The sequence below is a fragment of the Dendrobium catenatum genome, unplaced genomic scaffold (assembly GCF_001605985.2).
Source record: "Dendrobium catenatum unplaced genomic scaffold, ASM160598v2 fragScaff_scaffold_621, whole genome shotgun sequence".
In the NCBI taxonomy this organism is placed as follows: Eukaryota; Viridiplantae; Streptophyta; class Magnoliopsida; order Asparagales; family Orchidaceae; genus Dendrobium; species Dendrobium catenatum.
Genome location: NW_021319083.1, coordinates 30,558,403 through 30,572,657, shown reverse-complemented (window position 1 = coordinate 30,572,657; position 14,255 = coordinate 30,558,403). Strand labels below are relative to the sequence as shown.

The 14,255-nt window shown below is 37.8% G+C and overlaps 2 protein-coding genes across 4 annotated transcripts in view; both read left to right on the top strand.

Annotated features, from left to right (window-relative positions):
* LOC110096395 (ATP-dependent DNA helicase At3g02060, chloroplastic) overlaps positions 1–13,343 on the top strand; it is a 42,944-nt gene extending 29,601 nt beyond the window's left edge. The window contains exons 14-15 of one of the 3 annotated variants that reach the window (XR_002303082.2): positions 3,695–4,068; positions 13,282–13,343. Coding sequence is in view for 2 of the 3 variants with exons in the window: in XM_020822323.2 (XP_020677982.1) it covers positions 3,695–3,796 (102 nt within the window). In the remaining variant the exon portion in view is untranslated. Of the gene's footprint in view, positions 1–3,694; positions 4,260–13,281 lie in introns of those variants that run through there. The other 2 variants (XM_020822323.2, XM_020822324.2) reach the window with 2 other exon arrangements.
* On the top strand, positions 3,970–9,399 carry LOC110096396. Its single transcript, XM_020822325.2, has 2 exons — positions 3,970–4,106; positions 8,141–9,399. The coding sequence occupies exon 2, from the start codon at positions 8,195–8,197 to the stop codon at positions 9,122–9,124; it is 930 nt and encodes a 309-aa protein (XP_020677984.1). The 5' UTR covers positions 3,970–4,106; positions 8,141–8,194; the 3' UTR covers positions 9,125–9,399.
* Positions 13,344–14,255: the final 912 nt, after the last annotated feature.

Genomic DNA, 14,255 nt, shown 5'->3' with positions numbered 1-14,255 from the left:
CCTCCACAAATCCCTCATTTCAAATTCAAAACATTTTGAATTTTGAAATATTTCCTAAATTAGCAAAACTATTTTAGGAAAGTTTCTATTCTTAATTTAATTTGAATTAACAATTCAATTGGATTGTAAATAAATCTTTCCTTATGACATAACCCAAATTGAGAAGCTTTTATTGCTCCCATTAAAACCTCCCAGATCAATGTATGCTGCCGGCCACCATGTGAGCAATTTAGGATTTATTTCCTAAATGCTTCTTAAGTTCATTTGGAAATAATTCAATTTATTTCTTTTGCCTGGGCCGAATTTTCCTTCTTGCCTTATTTTAATTATTCTCTAATGTTAGAGTTTTAATTTAGGAAACAAGAGCCTCAATCCAATTCAATCCCGTGAGTTTCTTCACTTAACAGCTTAGGAATTAAATTCCCCCTTATGTAATCCCCTCTTAATTATTCCCAAACTCAGCCTTTAATTTGGAGAATCAAAATTTACTTCCCGTATTCCCTGCTGGCCGAAATTCTCCCAGGTTTCCCTTGCTGATTTTCCTCTACTAACGTCTCCTACAGCTCACAAATCTTCAACTCTCTTGCTCCCTAAAACTGCAGCCGAAATTCTCAGCCATTGGCTTTGCATCCTAAGCACTTGGAGGTTCCAAAACCGTTGTTTTAATAGTGGAACCTGTTGTCCTGCACCGTTGGAAGTTTAAATTTGCTGTCCAGAATTCCTGTAGGCAAATTCTTCTCTGCTGTCCTCAAATTTCAGCAGGAATCCTCACTGTCCTACACGTTCTACATCAATGGGTGAGTCTCTTCATGTTTTCTTTCATCGTTTGCTTGTGAAGAAAATGAATTCTTGTGGTTGTTCCCAAATCCTTGCTAACTGCCTATTTTAGGGGCATTTGATTTGAGACATTATTTTCTCTAATGAGGTTGATATTTGATATCATCTTGACCTTATTTTACATGTTTGGGCATGCATTAGTAGTTGCTAACAAGGTGACAAAGGTGAATTGTGGAATGCCAGTAGGCATTTGGCAAGCCTAATAACCAATAGATAACTAGAGCCAGTTAAATAACAATAGAATACTAGGCATGAACAACCTTCGAACCCACAACATCAACAACAACGGCAAAGTCCAACAAGCATGCCTTGGGAGTAGACTTCAGTCAACACCTTCTAGGCTAGCTGATGTACTCCAGGACCTGCCAAGAGAAAACAACAAGCAAACAAGAACACAAGACAGAGGAAGAGGAAGAAGAAGAAGGCGTCAAAGGCCTGTATATTAAACTTGAACTTTGTCAAGGTTCTGAAACAGCAAAAACTGCCCTTCATCTATCTGTGGCTCCTATATATAATTTCTCTCCCTGTAGCTCTAACAAACCTTTTGCTAAAAGTAGAGTAACATAAGAAAAGGGAAAAGTGTACCAGTAAAACGGAAAAAGGAATTAAAGAAGTGGAGGCCTAAAACTGTGGTATGATGAACCTCTGTGCAGATAGGATAACCGGCACTACATCACTAGCTTTCTCATGAAGATCCAAAATAATAGGAAGCTTTAGGTTATAACATATTTGTTTCTTCCTCCCAATTTCTCCTCATGCTGCATCCTTTACCCATTTCCCTCCTTGTTATTGGTTCAAGAGGTGACATATTTTCCCTATCGCCCAAGATTTCTACCTCTCAATCATTCCTCACTGTGCCGATCTTGCGGTTTCCCCCACTTCCTTGGCCACCCATTGGTGCCATCACCTTTAATGTTGTTGGTTGGGAGTGAAGCTCCAATATTTTCTTCATCATGTCCTCTAGGTTAGAAAACCTTCCTTACATGGATGAAATCCTTTACTCAACTTTAGATTTGAATTGACCAACTTCTCCTTCTAGTTTCTCTTCCAAAACATCCACTTTCTTTAGCGCCATAGGTCCCAAATCTTGCTTTGATACCAATTTGATAGGACTTGATGATCTAAACAACACGCATCAATATAAAAAACAACAACTTACTCCAAATAGTACCAGAATAATACAAAGAGAGCTGTTTTTACTAATTTCCAAGCAAAGCAAGACAAGATACAATTTGATTCACTGTTCGAGAGGTGAATCGTCTCTCCCTCAATTCCTAGCAGCTACTAGGAACCCAAACACCTCACAAAAACTGCTGCAGAAATTCAAGATATAATATAAAAAGCCTAACCATCCATAATCTCCCCCCTTTAGCAGCTCAAATCCCCTAATAAATGCCCCTTATATCTTTCCCAAAGAGTTCCTCCCTTTTTCAAAGAGTTTCCTCCCAAAGCCTCTTCTCCTATAGGTGATAAAGGAGGTCGTGGGCCCCACCTGAGCAGTTGAACTGTTGCTGCCAGCTACATCAGAGAAGTAACTTCTTCTATTACTTTGGATCTTAAAAGTGAAAGTGCATGAAGAGATAATAATGTTAGTCCTACTCACAATAGAGAAGCTACTTAAAAGATTGTTGTGGTATGCCCTGGTGGCAGCTGTTGCATCAAAAGATGGGTTGCCATGGAAGAACCAACCTCAACCACAAAATGAATGGGGAAGCTAAAATTAGGAGCCAAGGAGTGGGTTCCACATGGGAGAAGATGTGGCTCAAGACTCCATAAAGATATGCACCTCAAAAGGAGAGATCAGCGCAGGTATATCTGCCTTATAAAATAAGGCATTAAGAGTCCAATGGTAGATAGGCGTAGAAAGAGATGAAGCAAGAGCTGGTTCCTCGATTTTGGTGTCATCAATTACTGGCAAAGGGCGTGAAGAACTAAGGGAAACCCTAGTAAGTAAAATGGAAGGCCATATTCTATGTAGGAAGGTTAAGGAGGTGGAGGAGGGCCATCATTGAAGACATCAATGGCATAGAAACCAGACTAGCGTTGGAGTTCGAATGCAAACATCAGCACAGAGGCACGAAGCTGATGTTGTATGTGCAGCTTCGAGTTGTATGTGCAGCTTTGAGGGAGCAACAACAGTATGAGATAACTTGAGAACTAATCAAAATTCTCTTAGATCAGGCCATCAAGCTATCACCACAATTGCAATCAAACAAATTAAAATAGTTTTCTTCATTCTATGATTGATCCATGGTTACATGCTGTATATTCTTATATGAAGGGTCAGCCAAAGCCAAATAGGCAAGGGTACCGATTCCATATGACTGCAGTTTTCATATCCCTCCTTTGAGTGGCAGGCCAAGCACATATGGACGGGCGATGATCTTGATTTCCATCACATATTGCTTGTACAAGGGGAAACAGATTGTCCAAACAAGTTTGGTAGATAGAATGGTCTTGAATTTGATCACGGTTGGAAATCCTTAAAGGAAGGGCTGACCATGCTTGATAATTGCTTTAAGATTTTTGAATGCTGATAATGATGTTCATCTTCAAGTTTGATGCAGCGCTGTTATTTGTGATATTGTCATTGTGCTGCGTCATCTATAGTTGTGTAGAAGTAGAATTGCTTATCTCAGGATTTTCTATTTCATCAATGTAAATTTAACCAACTTTATTTACATGAGAAACAAAGATCAAAGCATTTTAAATTTTGAAAGAAGCAGTTTATCGTAATTTTTTTACACTAATTTTGAATATCGCCAATGTCTAAAACTTCTGTTTCCTTCATGAAACTATTTAATGAAAAATTATTCAATCAACTAATGCTGTACTATTCTTTCTCCATCTTTTACAGGCTGAACTTCTACTAGAGTTGCCAGATGAGCAACTTCTCAACTGGATTTTTCAATGCTTGGCAGAACTATATGCTTCTTTGCCAGCTCTTGTGAAATACTAGAGCGATTACAAGCAATTCTTTCCACCTGTCCTCTCAGATGGTACTATCATATATATCTCTATTTTATCGCAATGACAAGCACCAAATAGTTTGGTTTTGCCTCCAATCTTTTCTTATGGGGAAGCAAGTTATTACACTACACCAAAACCATACCAGAAGATCTCGATGTACTGGTTTTTACTAAGGTCATTATTATGATTTAGATATCCTGGGCAGGAAAATTACAAAGCACAAATGACTTCCACAGCACTTGAATGGTTCAATGACAGAAGGTGATCTGCTTGCCATACAATAATTTTTCTGTATTTAGGTACTCAAAGCTTTCCTTCTACATGCATAGTATTTTAATTTTACAGTATTCTTGTAGTAATTTCTCCTTTAAAATTAAATCTTAATTTGTTATCAAAATGTTGAAGTTGATGGCCTTTATTTTTGGGCCAAGGAAATTGTCATTGCATTCTAATGTCTTGTATTTATTTTAATTTTTCTATTCAATATTTCATTAACCCACTAAGAATACAATATTTGTCGTTAGTAATTTCCAATACCAAACTAATGATCTTTGACAACCGAACCGGTCCAAATTGGTGATTTCCGGATTGAATTGGCTTTCTCTAGTAATAAATTATTGAAGCTCTTGGGATCGTCCAAAGTAATCTTGAAGTGATCAACAAGGATCAAATCAGAATTGATTAGATCAAACTGAAGGTCACATAGGCTCTTGATGGCTTGACTAAACCCAAACAAGCTCTGAAGTATCTATATCAAGTCTATGAAAATTTGGATCACTTGAAATGGAGAAAATGAGAATAAATGATCCTTTACTGATTAAATGAAGTTGAACCAGACCAACTTAGGCTAGATTGGACCCACTGAGCCTAGTTAATCGTCTCCTACGTGTATGGGCCATGCGCATTGCTGAACTTTGACGTGAGTTCTCATTATGAGATAGATCTTATAGCCTCATTCTCATGGGACCGATTGGTAATTGCATATTGTTGGTCACTGTAGCTGTTAGTTTGTGATTGTTAATGCAATAATTATTCCAAGTGCCTGATTTTTTTTAAAGTTATTCATCATATTTCATTTTTATGAGTTTTTTTCTCTCTCTAAACACTCATCTTGGGGAGGGAAGTGGATTCAAATATGTAACTGTTATAGGAGAAATGAAGTCCCTGCTGTTGGGTGTCAACTGTCCATTCACGAATATTTGTTTTATAGTCCTCATTGGAAAAAATTAGATATTTACTTTCAAATAACTTCATCGTCTTCAATTATAAGAGAGTATTCTTATATCACCTATCATATAGTAGATTTTCAGATGGACTGGGCTTTGTGGTTTTTTTCTTTCTTTTGGAGTTTTTTACGTAATTTTTTTTGGGTTTACTATTTTTATCTTTGCGTGTTGCATTTTTATACAATGTTGAGACGTAAAACATACACTCTGCTCAAAATTTTTAACACGTAACAAATATTGGTACTTATGCTTCCTTCTTTGTTTGTATTATATATCCCAATGTTTTATTGTTTATACTTTAATAAATGTGAGTTAGTTATTGAGTTTAAGTTATCAGATTCATCTGTTATAAACTTTTCTCACAACTGATTTTATTGGAGTATTTAAGAGGCCATCATCAGAGGAGCATATTTTTTAATAGAATAATTTTATTTGGTAGTCTTAAGTTCATATAGTAGTTTATTTTTTATTGTGAGTTTGAATAGTTTTTTCTCTTGCAGTTGTTAAGTGTTTTTTTATATTATATTTTTTTATTCATTGATGTGCTCTTGTTTTGAATTTTATTAATGAAAATAAGATATTAGTTTACTTTCTTTTTCTTTTATATGTTATGTTTAGATTACTTGTAAATAAAATTTTCTATTGTGAAATATATTCACAATAAATATATTTTTATATTTGTTCATCGCGTCCCATATTGTCGAGATGTACCGTTTTTCGTGCCCAGGGGTTGACAATCTTTCACATGTGTAGAATGTGGAATGAGTTAGGAAGATATTAAAAAAAATTAGCAAGTTGATTATATTTCCAATACATCCCTCTCTTGGTATGCTTAGATTATATAGATTTGATCTAGCTCAGTTTGAATTGTATGGCCCCATTAGACCACCTAATCATATAATCCTGGTAAGTTATATCATTTGTTAATATTTTTACACTATTTGAAACTATTTAGGTTTCATTTGGGACGACTTTCTTAGTACTTTATAAAACAGTTTTCTTGTACTGATATATCTTTAAAAAATTAATCATTATTGGGCACGAATCTCGAGGCAAAATCAAGTTGGAAACTTTCGAAATTAAATTTGGAATCGTATGAACTCTGATATCAACATAATTATAGTAGAACTGAAAGTCTCGAAAAGAGAAATCCAACGACACCAAATTTGGTTCAATCCGATCCTGAATGGGTCCAAATTGAAGACCTGAAGCGGGTTAGAGTATATGCGGCGATAGAATTAAAATCCTACATTTTAGCATTGTACGGATATCCAGCTCACACACAAATAACATAAGATTTTTTTACTTAGAAAACCTTGGAAAGGGGAAAAATCATGGGGTCTGGCCTAGTTGAAAATGATTCCACTAGAATTCGAGTAGATTACAGTGGTCTGACTCATCATTGAGAGCGATTAGATTATACATGCCAATTGTATGATTGAAATCTAGTGACAACGAGATGAAAGTCTAGCGTCACTTAGTGGATTGGCAGCATTTTGATGCTACTTAAAAATTCGGGCATCAGTTGGTAGCTTGGCGGTGGTTTGGCAGAACTTCAGCGTCGGGTGGTGGTTCGGCAGAAGTCCTGCATTAGATGGTGGTCCTGCGGAACTCCGGGTGTCAAGTGATGGTCCGGTAGAATTTCGGGCGTCAAGTGGTGGTCTGGTAGAACTCCGGGCGTTAGGTCGTGGTTCGCCGAAACTCCGGGCCTCAGGTGGTTGTTCAACAGAAGTCCAGGCCTCAGGTGGTGGTCTGGCAGAAGTCTGAGCCTCAGGTGGTGGTCCGACAGATGTTCGGGCCCTATGTGGTTGTCCGGCAGAAGTCCGGGCCTCAGGTGGTGGTTTGGCAGAAGTCCAAACCTCAAGTGGTGGTCCGGTAGAACTCTGGGCCTCAGGTGGTGATCCGACGAAACTCGAGGCCTCATGTGGTGGTTTGGCGTAACTCAGGGCTTCATGTGGTGGTCCGGCAGAAGTCCGGGCCTCAGGTGGTGGTCCGACAGAACTCCGTACCTCATGTGATGGTCCGACGGAAGTTTTGGCCTCAGGCGGTGGTTCGGTGGAAGTCCAGGCCTCAGGTGGTGGCCTGACAAAACTCCGGGTCTTAGTTGGTGGTCCAGCAGAACTCCATGCCTCAAGTGGTAGTCCGGCGGAAATTCGGGCCTCATGTGGTGGTCTGGCGGAGCTCAGGGACTCAAGTGGTTGTTCAACTGAACTCAGGGCCTCAGGTGGTGGTCCGGCGGAACTCCAAGCGGTGGTCGAGGAGGCAAGGAGGCAAGTGTGATCTTTGTTATCTCTCTTTTCTCCTTAGTCTTAGGGTCCCTTTTAAAGAGGAAGGCGGGGGTCTATTTTTAAATTTCTTAGAGTGGCATGGCCCGTAAATAGGAGGAATATCAATGGTAAATGGGGAGTGGTTTGGATGCATGACCGATGTTGAATCCCCTGATCGTGGAACGTTCGTTAGACTTTTGAAGGTCATAATGATGTTAGAATTCCGTGATTTTGGGCTCGTTGGATTTGTCTCGTCGAGCCGCTTGATTCGACTATAAGCATGTCACGTTTTGAAACCGTTTGATAATCCAAATTGTGGTTTGAACCTTCCAACAGTGTTTCAGGTCCTCGATTCATACCCATTTGGGCTCAGATTGAGTTGAATTTAGTGTCGTTGGGTTCGTATTTCCGAGACGTTCGATTTGACTATAAGTTTGCTGAAATCGAAGTTCGGATGATCTTAATTTTAATTTTGGAAGTTTCCAACTTGATTTTGCCTCGAGATTCATGCCTGATCCCGATAAATTTTTTTGATGATGTATTAGTAATGATAACTTTTAATTTTAATAATAATAATATTAATAATGATGATGATCAAATATACAAAATTTGGACTCTAATATTTTCTTTTAAAAAAAAAAAGTTTTGTCTAGACCAAGGCATAGGGGAGTATATTTTGTAGGGAGAAAAATTAGATAGAATATGCTGATCAAAATGTATTGTATGCACATAAGTAATTTTTTTCCTAATTATATCACTGCGTTTCGATTGTGCTTCCGATTTTATCTATCTTCTTTTTTTATATAAAAGAAATTGATCTCTTCTCTTCGTTCCTTGAAGAAGAGAAATCATAGAAGGCAGACTGAGAATAAAGGAGATCACAGCAGGTTACTAATGGCTGTTCTTCTATACCACACCTTCGCCTTCCTCGCTCTTTTCTCCTGCGGCATCTACCACCTTGTCTCCGCCACCCGCTCCTTCTTCAGGCCAAACTCTCCCTCATCATCCTCCTCCCGTGCCGCAGTCGCCGGCAATGGAGACCACGTTGCCCGTCCCTACTACCCCCTACTCCTCTCATCCCACCTACATCATCTTATCCGTCATCTCCCTCTCTACCTCGCGCTCCTCTCCCTCCTGATCTCCATAGCCCATCACGCCTTCTTTTCCTCCGCTGCTGCCAACCGCTTTTCCTCTCTCCAGACTGCCGCTTCCCTCATCTTCTTTCTCCTCATCACGATCTCCCTCATCCTTCCCCTCTCCCTTCCCCCGGACCTCATCTTCCTCCTGGCCGCCGTCGCCTTCGCTCTCCTCTCTTCTGCTTCCTCCGCCTACCTGTCCTCGGACCTTCAATCCAAGTGCGACTCCATCTCTTCGGCGATCTCCGCTGCGTCCGCCGCCTTCTCCCTAGCTCTCGCGGTCTATCCTCGACTCTTCTTGGCCGAGCTTGCCCTCGCCGCCTCTGTATCTCTTCAGGGACTCTGGTCCCTCCAAACTGTTCTCTCGCTCTACGTCGAGGCCTTCATACCTGAGGGTTGCCATCGCCTGCTCGAAGTTACCGACGGATCCATACGCTGCGAGCTCGAGGACTCACGTAACCGCGCTGCCGCTCTCCTTGATCTTGCGTTCGCACTCCACACCACTTTCATCTCCGTCATTTCCGTCGCCATCTACGCAGTAGTCAACTGGGGCTCAGGCGGAGGCCACCCAAGGCGGTACAATGGCGGATCTTACGAGGCTTTGGCTACATCTTCCTTGTCCGGAGGACTCAATGATTTGGATCACGTCCAGATGAAGTCCATCACAAAGAATTCGATGCAGGCTTGAATTTAAACCGACTTGAGTCCCTCTCCTTCCTTTTCTTTCTCTTTCTGTTGGTGAGTTAGGTTTTATCTGGTCGGAAGATCTATTAAGAGAATTGAAACGTGAAAAAAAAAAGGAACGATCCTTTGTAGGAATTGTAAGAAAACTTTGTCTAAAGTTACATAGATGCTTGGCTGTAGAATTTTGTAGATCTGCTGCTGATCGCAGAAAGTTGTCTTTGGATACTTGGATCTGTTTTCGTTACACTCAAATTGATGTTGATCTAGGAGTTCTTTGCAGTTTTGAGATGAATTCGTGGTTTATATTTCCATGATTTTGAAATGAATCCTTACAGCTTAACAGTGTAGTCGCTATGTAATTGGTGTTGAAGATGCTTCTATCAGTCTATCGGCTCTGCACTCATTGATTTTGGAATCATGCATGAGTTGTAAAGGGCCTAAACCACTAGGGGCTCAGAATACACCTTGGCACTGACAATGATTCAAGATATGTTACTTGAGTTCTTGTCTTGCAAATACTTGCATTATGTTATTATTTTTGAATTAAAAATAATAATTCTCTATTTTATTCTTTCATCCATTTCAGTCGTCATTATGTAGTCCTTATTGTTTAGAGTAATATTTGTGCAACTAAGCTGCAAAACCTACTTAGCCTTTGTTTTGGTGAACGTGAAACCCAATTCTAGCATCATTTTAGATAGAAAATGTTGATCATTTTTAACGGGTTCACTATATAATTTTCACTACCATAATGGGTGTTTTCTTGATCTCACTATGCGCAATAGTTGGAGTATTATGCTTAACTGTGATTTCTAATATTTCGGCGTGGTGGTGTAGTTGTTTCAATCTTCCTTGCTTGATGGAAGAGTGAGGTTTTTCCAACCCAAGGGCTTACTTTTGATAGTATTTCTGTTATCCCTTCCCTTGATTTGCTCTTGGAGCATCAAGACCATGCTTTCATAGTACAATCACAAGTAGGCTGTCATCAATTCTTTGGTGCTTTCAATTCTTCGTTTTTATCTAATGCTTATGTTTTTGAATGCTCTGTCTATTGGATTAGTTCATAAGAGAAGAAGGATCTCATTGGAAGGTTTTGTTTTTTTTGAAGGAATTTAATTAAAGATATGCAAGTTTTGTTGGGTTCTTTATAAGGTAAGCTCAGTATCTTATAGTACTCTATATTTTATCTTCCGCCTATGCCTAATACCTCATTTTACTCAATTATATTCTAAATTGAGCCTACTCCTCTATTTTGCTGACCTATCTACTCTCCTCAGTCCCCTTATTTCACTCAATCAATGTAGCTCTTGATTGGCCTTATAACTATATCCACCGTTCACTTTATCCTTATAATTTAATAGATAGGAACTTTGTTAACAGTATCAAGAGCTATTATAGGTCAACCTTCAAACACATAGCAGGTCTCCCCATTGAAGATTTCTAATTTAAATAAGTTCTTGAGCATAAAATCGATTTCCATGAATGAATTTCCCTAGACATTAAGCAAATTGATTTCAGATAGAAGTTTATGCATGACACATTGCTAACAATTTGGATATGAACCTATACAGGAATGTATATAAGTGATTAGTTTGTAACAGAAGAAATATCTCATTGGAAGGATTTTTTTAAAGGAATTTAATTAAAGATATGCAAGTTATGTAGGGTTATCTATGAGATAAACTCAATATTTTACATTACCCTATCTTTTATCTTCTGCTTCTAGCTTCATACCTTACTTTTATTCAATCATACTCTAATAGAGCATATTCTTCTATTTTGTCGACCTATCTACTCCCCTCAGTCCCTTTGTTTCACTTAATCAATGCAGCCCTTGATCTACTTCACAAATATATCCATCAATCCCTTTATCCTCATAATTTGATAGATAGAAGCTTCGCTGACAGTATCAAAAGCAATTGCAGGTCAGCCTTCAAACACATAGTAGGTCTATCGGTCGAAGATTTCAAATTTAAATATGTTCATGATTATGAAGTGGATTTTCATCAATTAATTGCCCTCAATTTAAAGCTAATTAATTTAGACTGAGATTTTGTGCATGACACATTTGGATATGAACCTATACAAGCATGCTCATAAAAAGATATGGGGTGTAAATACCTATAGGAGAGGAAGAAGGCAAATGTGCAAAACATGAGATAGCCTTTTCAACCACAATGAGAAATTTGGGCAAACAAAAATGGTCATGTGCTATTTGTTGGTGGGAGTATATATTCCCTACTGGTAGCTAAATAATCAACTATTTAACAACTAATCATGCAAATTAACACTAAAGTAGAAATTAAGGATTACAAGAAAACTAGTTGAAGATAAGCAAAGCAATGAGTCAGAGAATTTTGGCGAGTTGCATTGATGTGTCTAACAATAGGAAATTGGTGGATTTTCCAAAGTTTCACTTTAACTTCCAAGAAGGAAATGTTCCTTGCAGAGGTGGGACATAACTAATCATCGACATTAATTATTTTAAGCCTCCTATGTTGAGTCATTTGTAGTTTTTGTTGTTGTTTGATAGTTTGTCTTTCACCTCCTGGAGCACTTGATCGAAATTAGTCATCATCTTTGTAGCAGGTTGGCTCCTAGGGTTCACTAACACCACAATATCCATAGTATGGTTGAGTTCTTTGGTGTATAAAATGCTGAAGGGGCTTTTACCAATGTTTTGATAAATCATGGAATTCAGCCTTCTCTAGTACATCATCCCATTGATTTGGATGATCTTCGGTAAGGCAATGTATCATATTACCTATGGTGTGGTTAATGACATCTCGATTTGGCTTGTCAGATTGCGGGCGGTATTGCTTAGTTGAATTTAAGTTTAGTTTGTAAATGCTTCTAAAATTCTCTCCAGAAATTACCTGAATGTGATGTCATTACGTGACGTCAAGCTATGAGGGAACCCATGAAGATGAACAATTTCCTTGAAAAATCGCTTGGCCACATTTACGAAATAAAAGATATTCTTGCATGTTATAAAGCAAGTCATCTTGGAGAAGCGGTCAACAACTACCATAATAGATTCCACGCCTCGCCGGTTTGTGGTACGCCCAGCATGAAATCCATTCTCAAATACTCCAATGTAAATTTTGGGATAGGGAGAGAAGTTGAATTTTTTATCAATCCTCTTGAATTGATGGCAAACGATACACGTCTACACATGGACAAAAAGATCGAAATTGCACTAGATATAATGTTTGGTCCTTTTCTGTGTGTGTTGTGAGGCCGTCACTGTGGCAATCCTTAATTAGTTGATGATGGAGGAATGTATTGAGAATGCACAGTTAGTTCCCTTTAAAAAGGTATCCTTGTTGTATAGAATAGTTGCTGGAGGAAGAATGTTTCATGTACTTAGCTCATCTATAGCAAAATCATTGTCTTCAATGTAGAATTTACAAAGACATTCCAATTTGGTGCTGGTTATTTGGACCGTGATAGGTAACGCTTGTAGAAAATCAGAAATTCCGTTGCTGGAATTTAATTTCAGCAATTTGTAAAAATAGAAATTGCAAAGAACTTAGGAGGAAAAAAATCAGAATTAAACTTTTTGATTGATAGTAGATTAAAAAACATCAAGATACAATAGATCTTCAATTGGAGAGGAAGATCCGTCTCTCCCAAATCTTTAGTCTCCATTAGAGTCTGCTCAAGAACACAAGAACTTTAATTTCAGCAAAAATCAGAGATAAATCCTAATCCTAACCTTCAAAACATACTTAAGCATGCAATAATTAGCTAAAATCCTAAAATCACTCTTCCTATTTGAATTTTCCTTCCTAATTCTCCCCCAAATTCCTCCCAAATTAAATTCGTGGACTCCACAAGCATAGGCAGCAAAGAAGGGGGTGGAACCCCCCTTGTTCCACCTCCTAAACACTTGGACTCGTCCTGGTTGGACCGGTCCAGGGACCGGCCTATCAGAATCTAAATTTGATAGTTATTTTGCTGATTGCTCTATTGTAGACGAACATGTATCATGAGCCATATTTCTTTAGAATGATCAAGTTGGAGCCACATATGAGCTTAAACTATGGTAGATGAGCTGCTTTTGTAGTAACTTATCCATTATTTCTTGTTGGGTTTTGGGCTCATACAATAGTGCGTTGATCTGGCAAATTTGTTCCCGTGCTAATAAAACCTTCACAGGATACAAGATTGGAAGTCGACTTCATCTTCCATGGCATCTTCAAATTCTTTGATGACAAATAGGAAATCTTAACAATTTTCCTTTGCCCCTTCTTCGGCAGCTCGCTACAGTTGTCGATGATTCGAACATTTGTCCGGGCAATGACTAGGTTGAAAATATTGAAAAAAAATTTAGGGTTTGTAATCCTAATTAAATACACCTTTGAGAGGAGATTAGGAAGGAAAATGGGTACTACACTTGAGTTAATATAGATAGAAGTGGTTTAAAAATAATTTGCAAAGTATGTGTTTGGCACATCAAGTAGCACTAAATAGAAATTAATGAAAATTTAGGAGTTATAAAGCCAAAGCCAAATAGCTGAGATAGGCTTAACTGATATTTAGGCTTCGTTTGGGATGATTTTTTTGTTACTTTTTAAAGCAGTCTTTTAGTATAAAAATGAAAATTTTTATACTAAAAAGCTGCTTTAAGAAGCAATAAAAAAGTCGTCTCAAATGAAGCCTTAAGTGCAATAGGTTTTAAGTATTATATAGAAGAAAGTCATGCAACTTTTAGAGCTACTGATGAGTTATTAAAATAGAATTGAACTGAGTCTTAGCTTGAGCTTGAATTTGACTAATTAAGTAACTTTGAGTTTGAGCTTGACCTTAATTTTTTGAGTTCAAGCTGACTCGTGAGTAAGCTCATGTATAAAGAAAGAGAGAAAATAACAATTTAAATAATTATGATTTAAATAATTATTATAATAAAAATATAAAAAATATCAATTTAGAAAATAGATAATAAAGAATCACTTTATATAACAAAATTAAAATATATATTTTTTTAAATATTTATAATAGCTTCATATTTGAACTTTTGAATTCAAATATATTTAAAATATGTTTTTATAATGATATTTTTAAATAAGCTGGCTTGTGAGCTTATGATTGGAGTCTAGGTTTTAAAATTTGGTTCATTAGCTCATCGAATT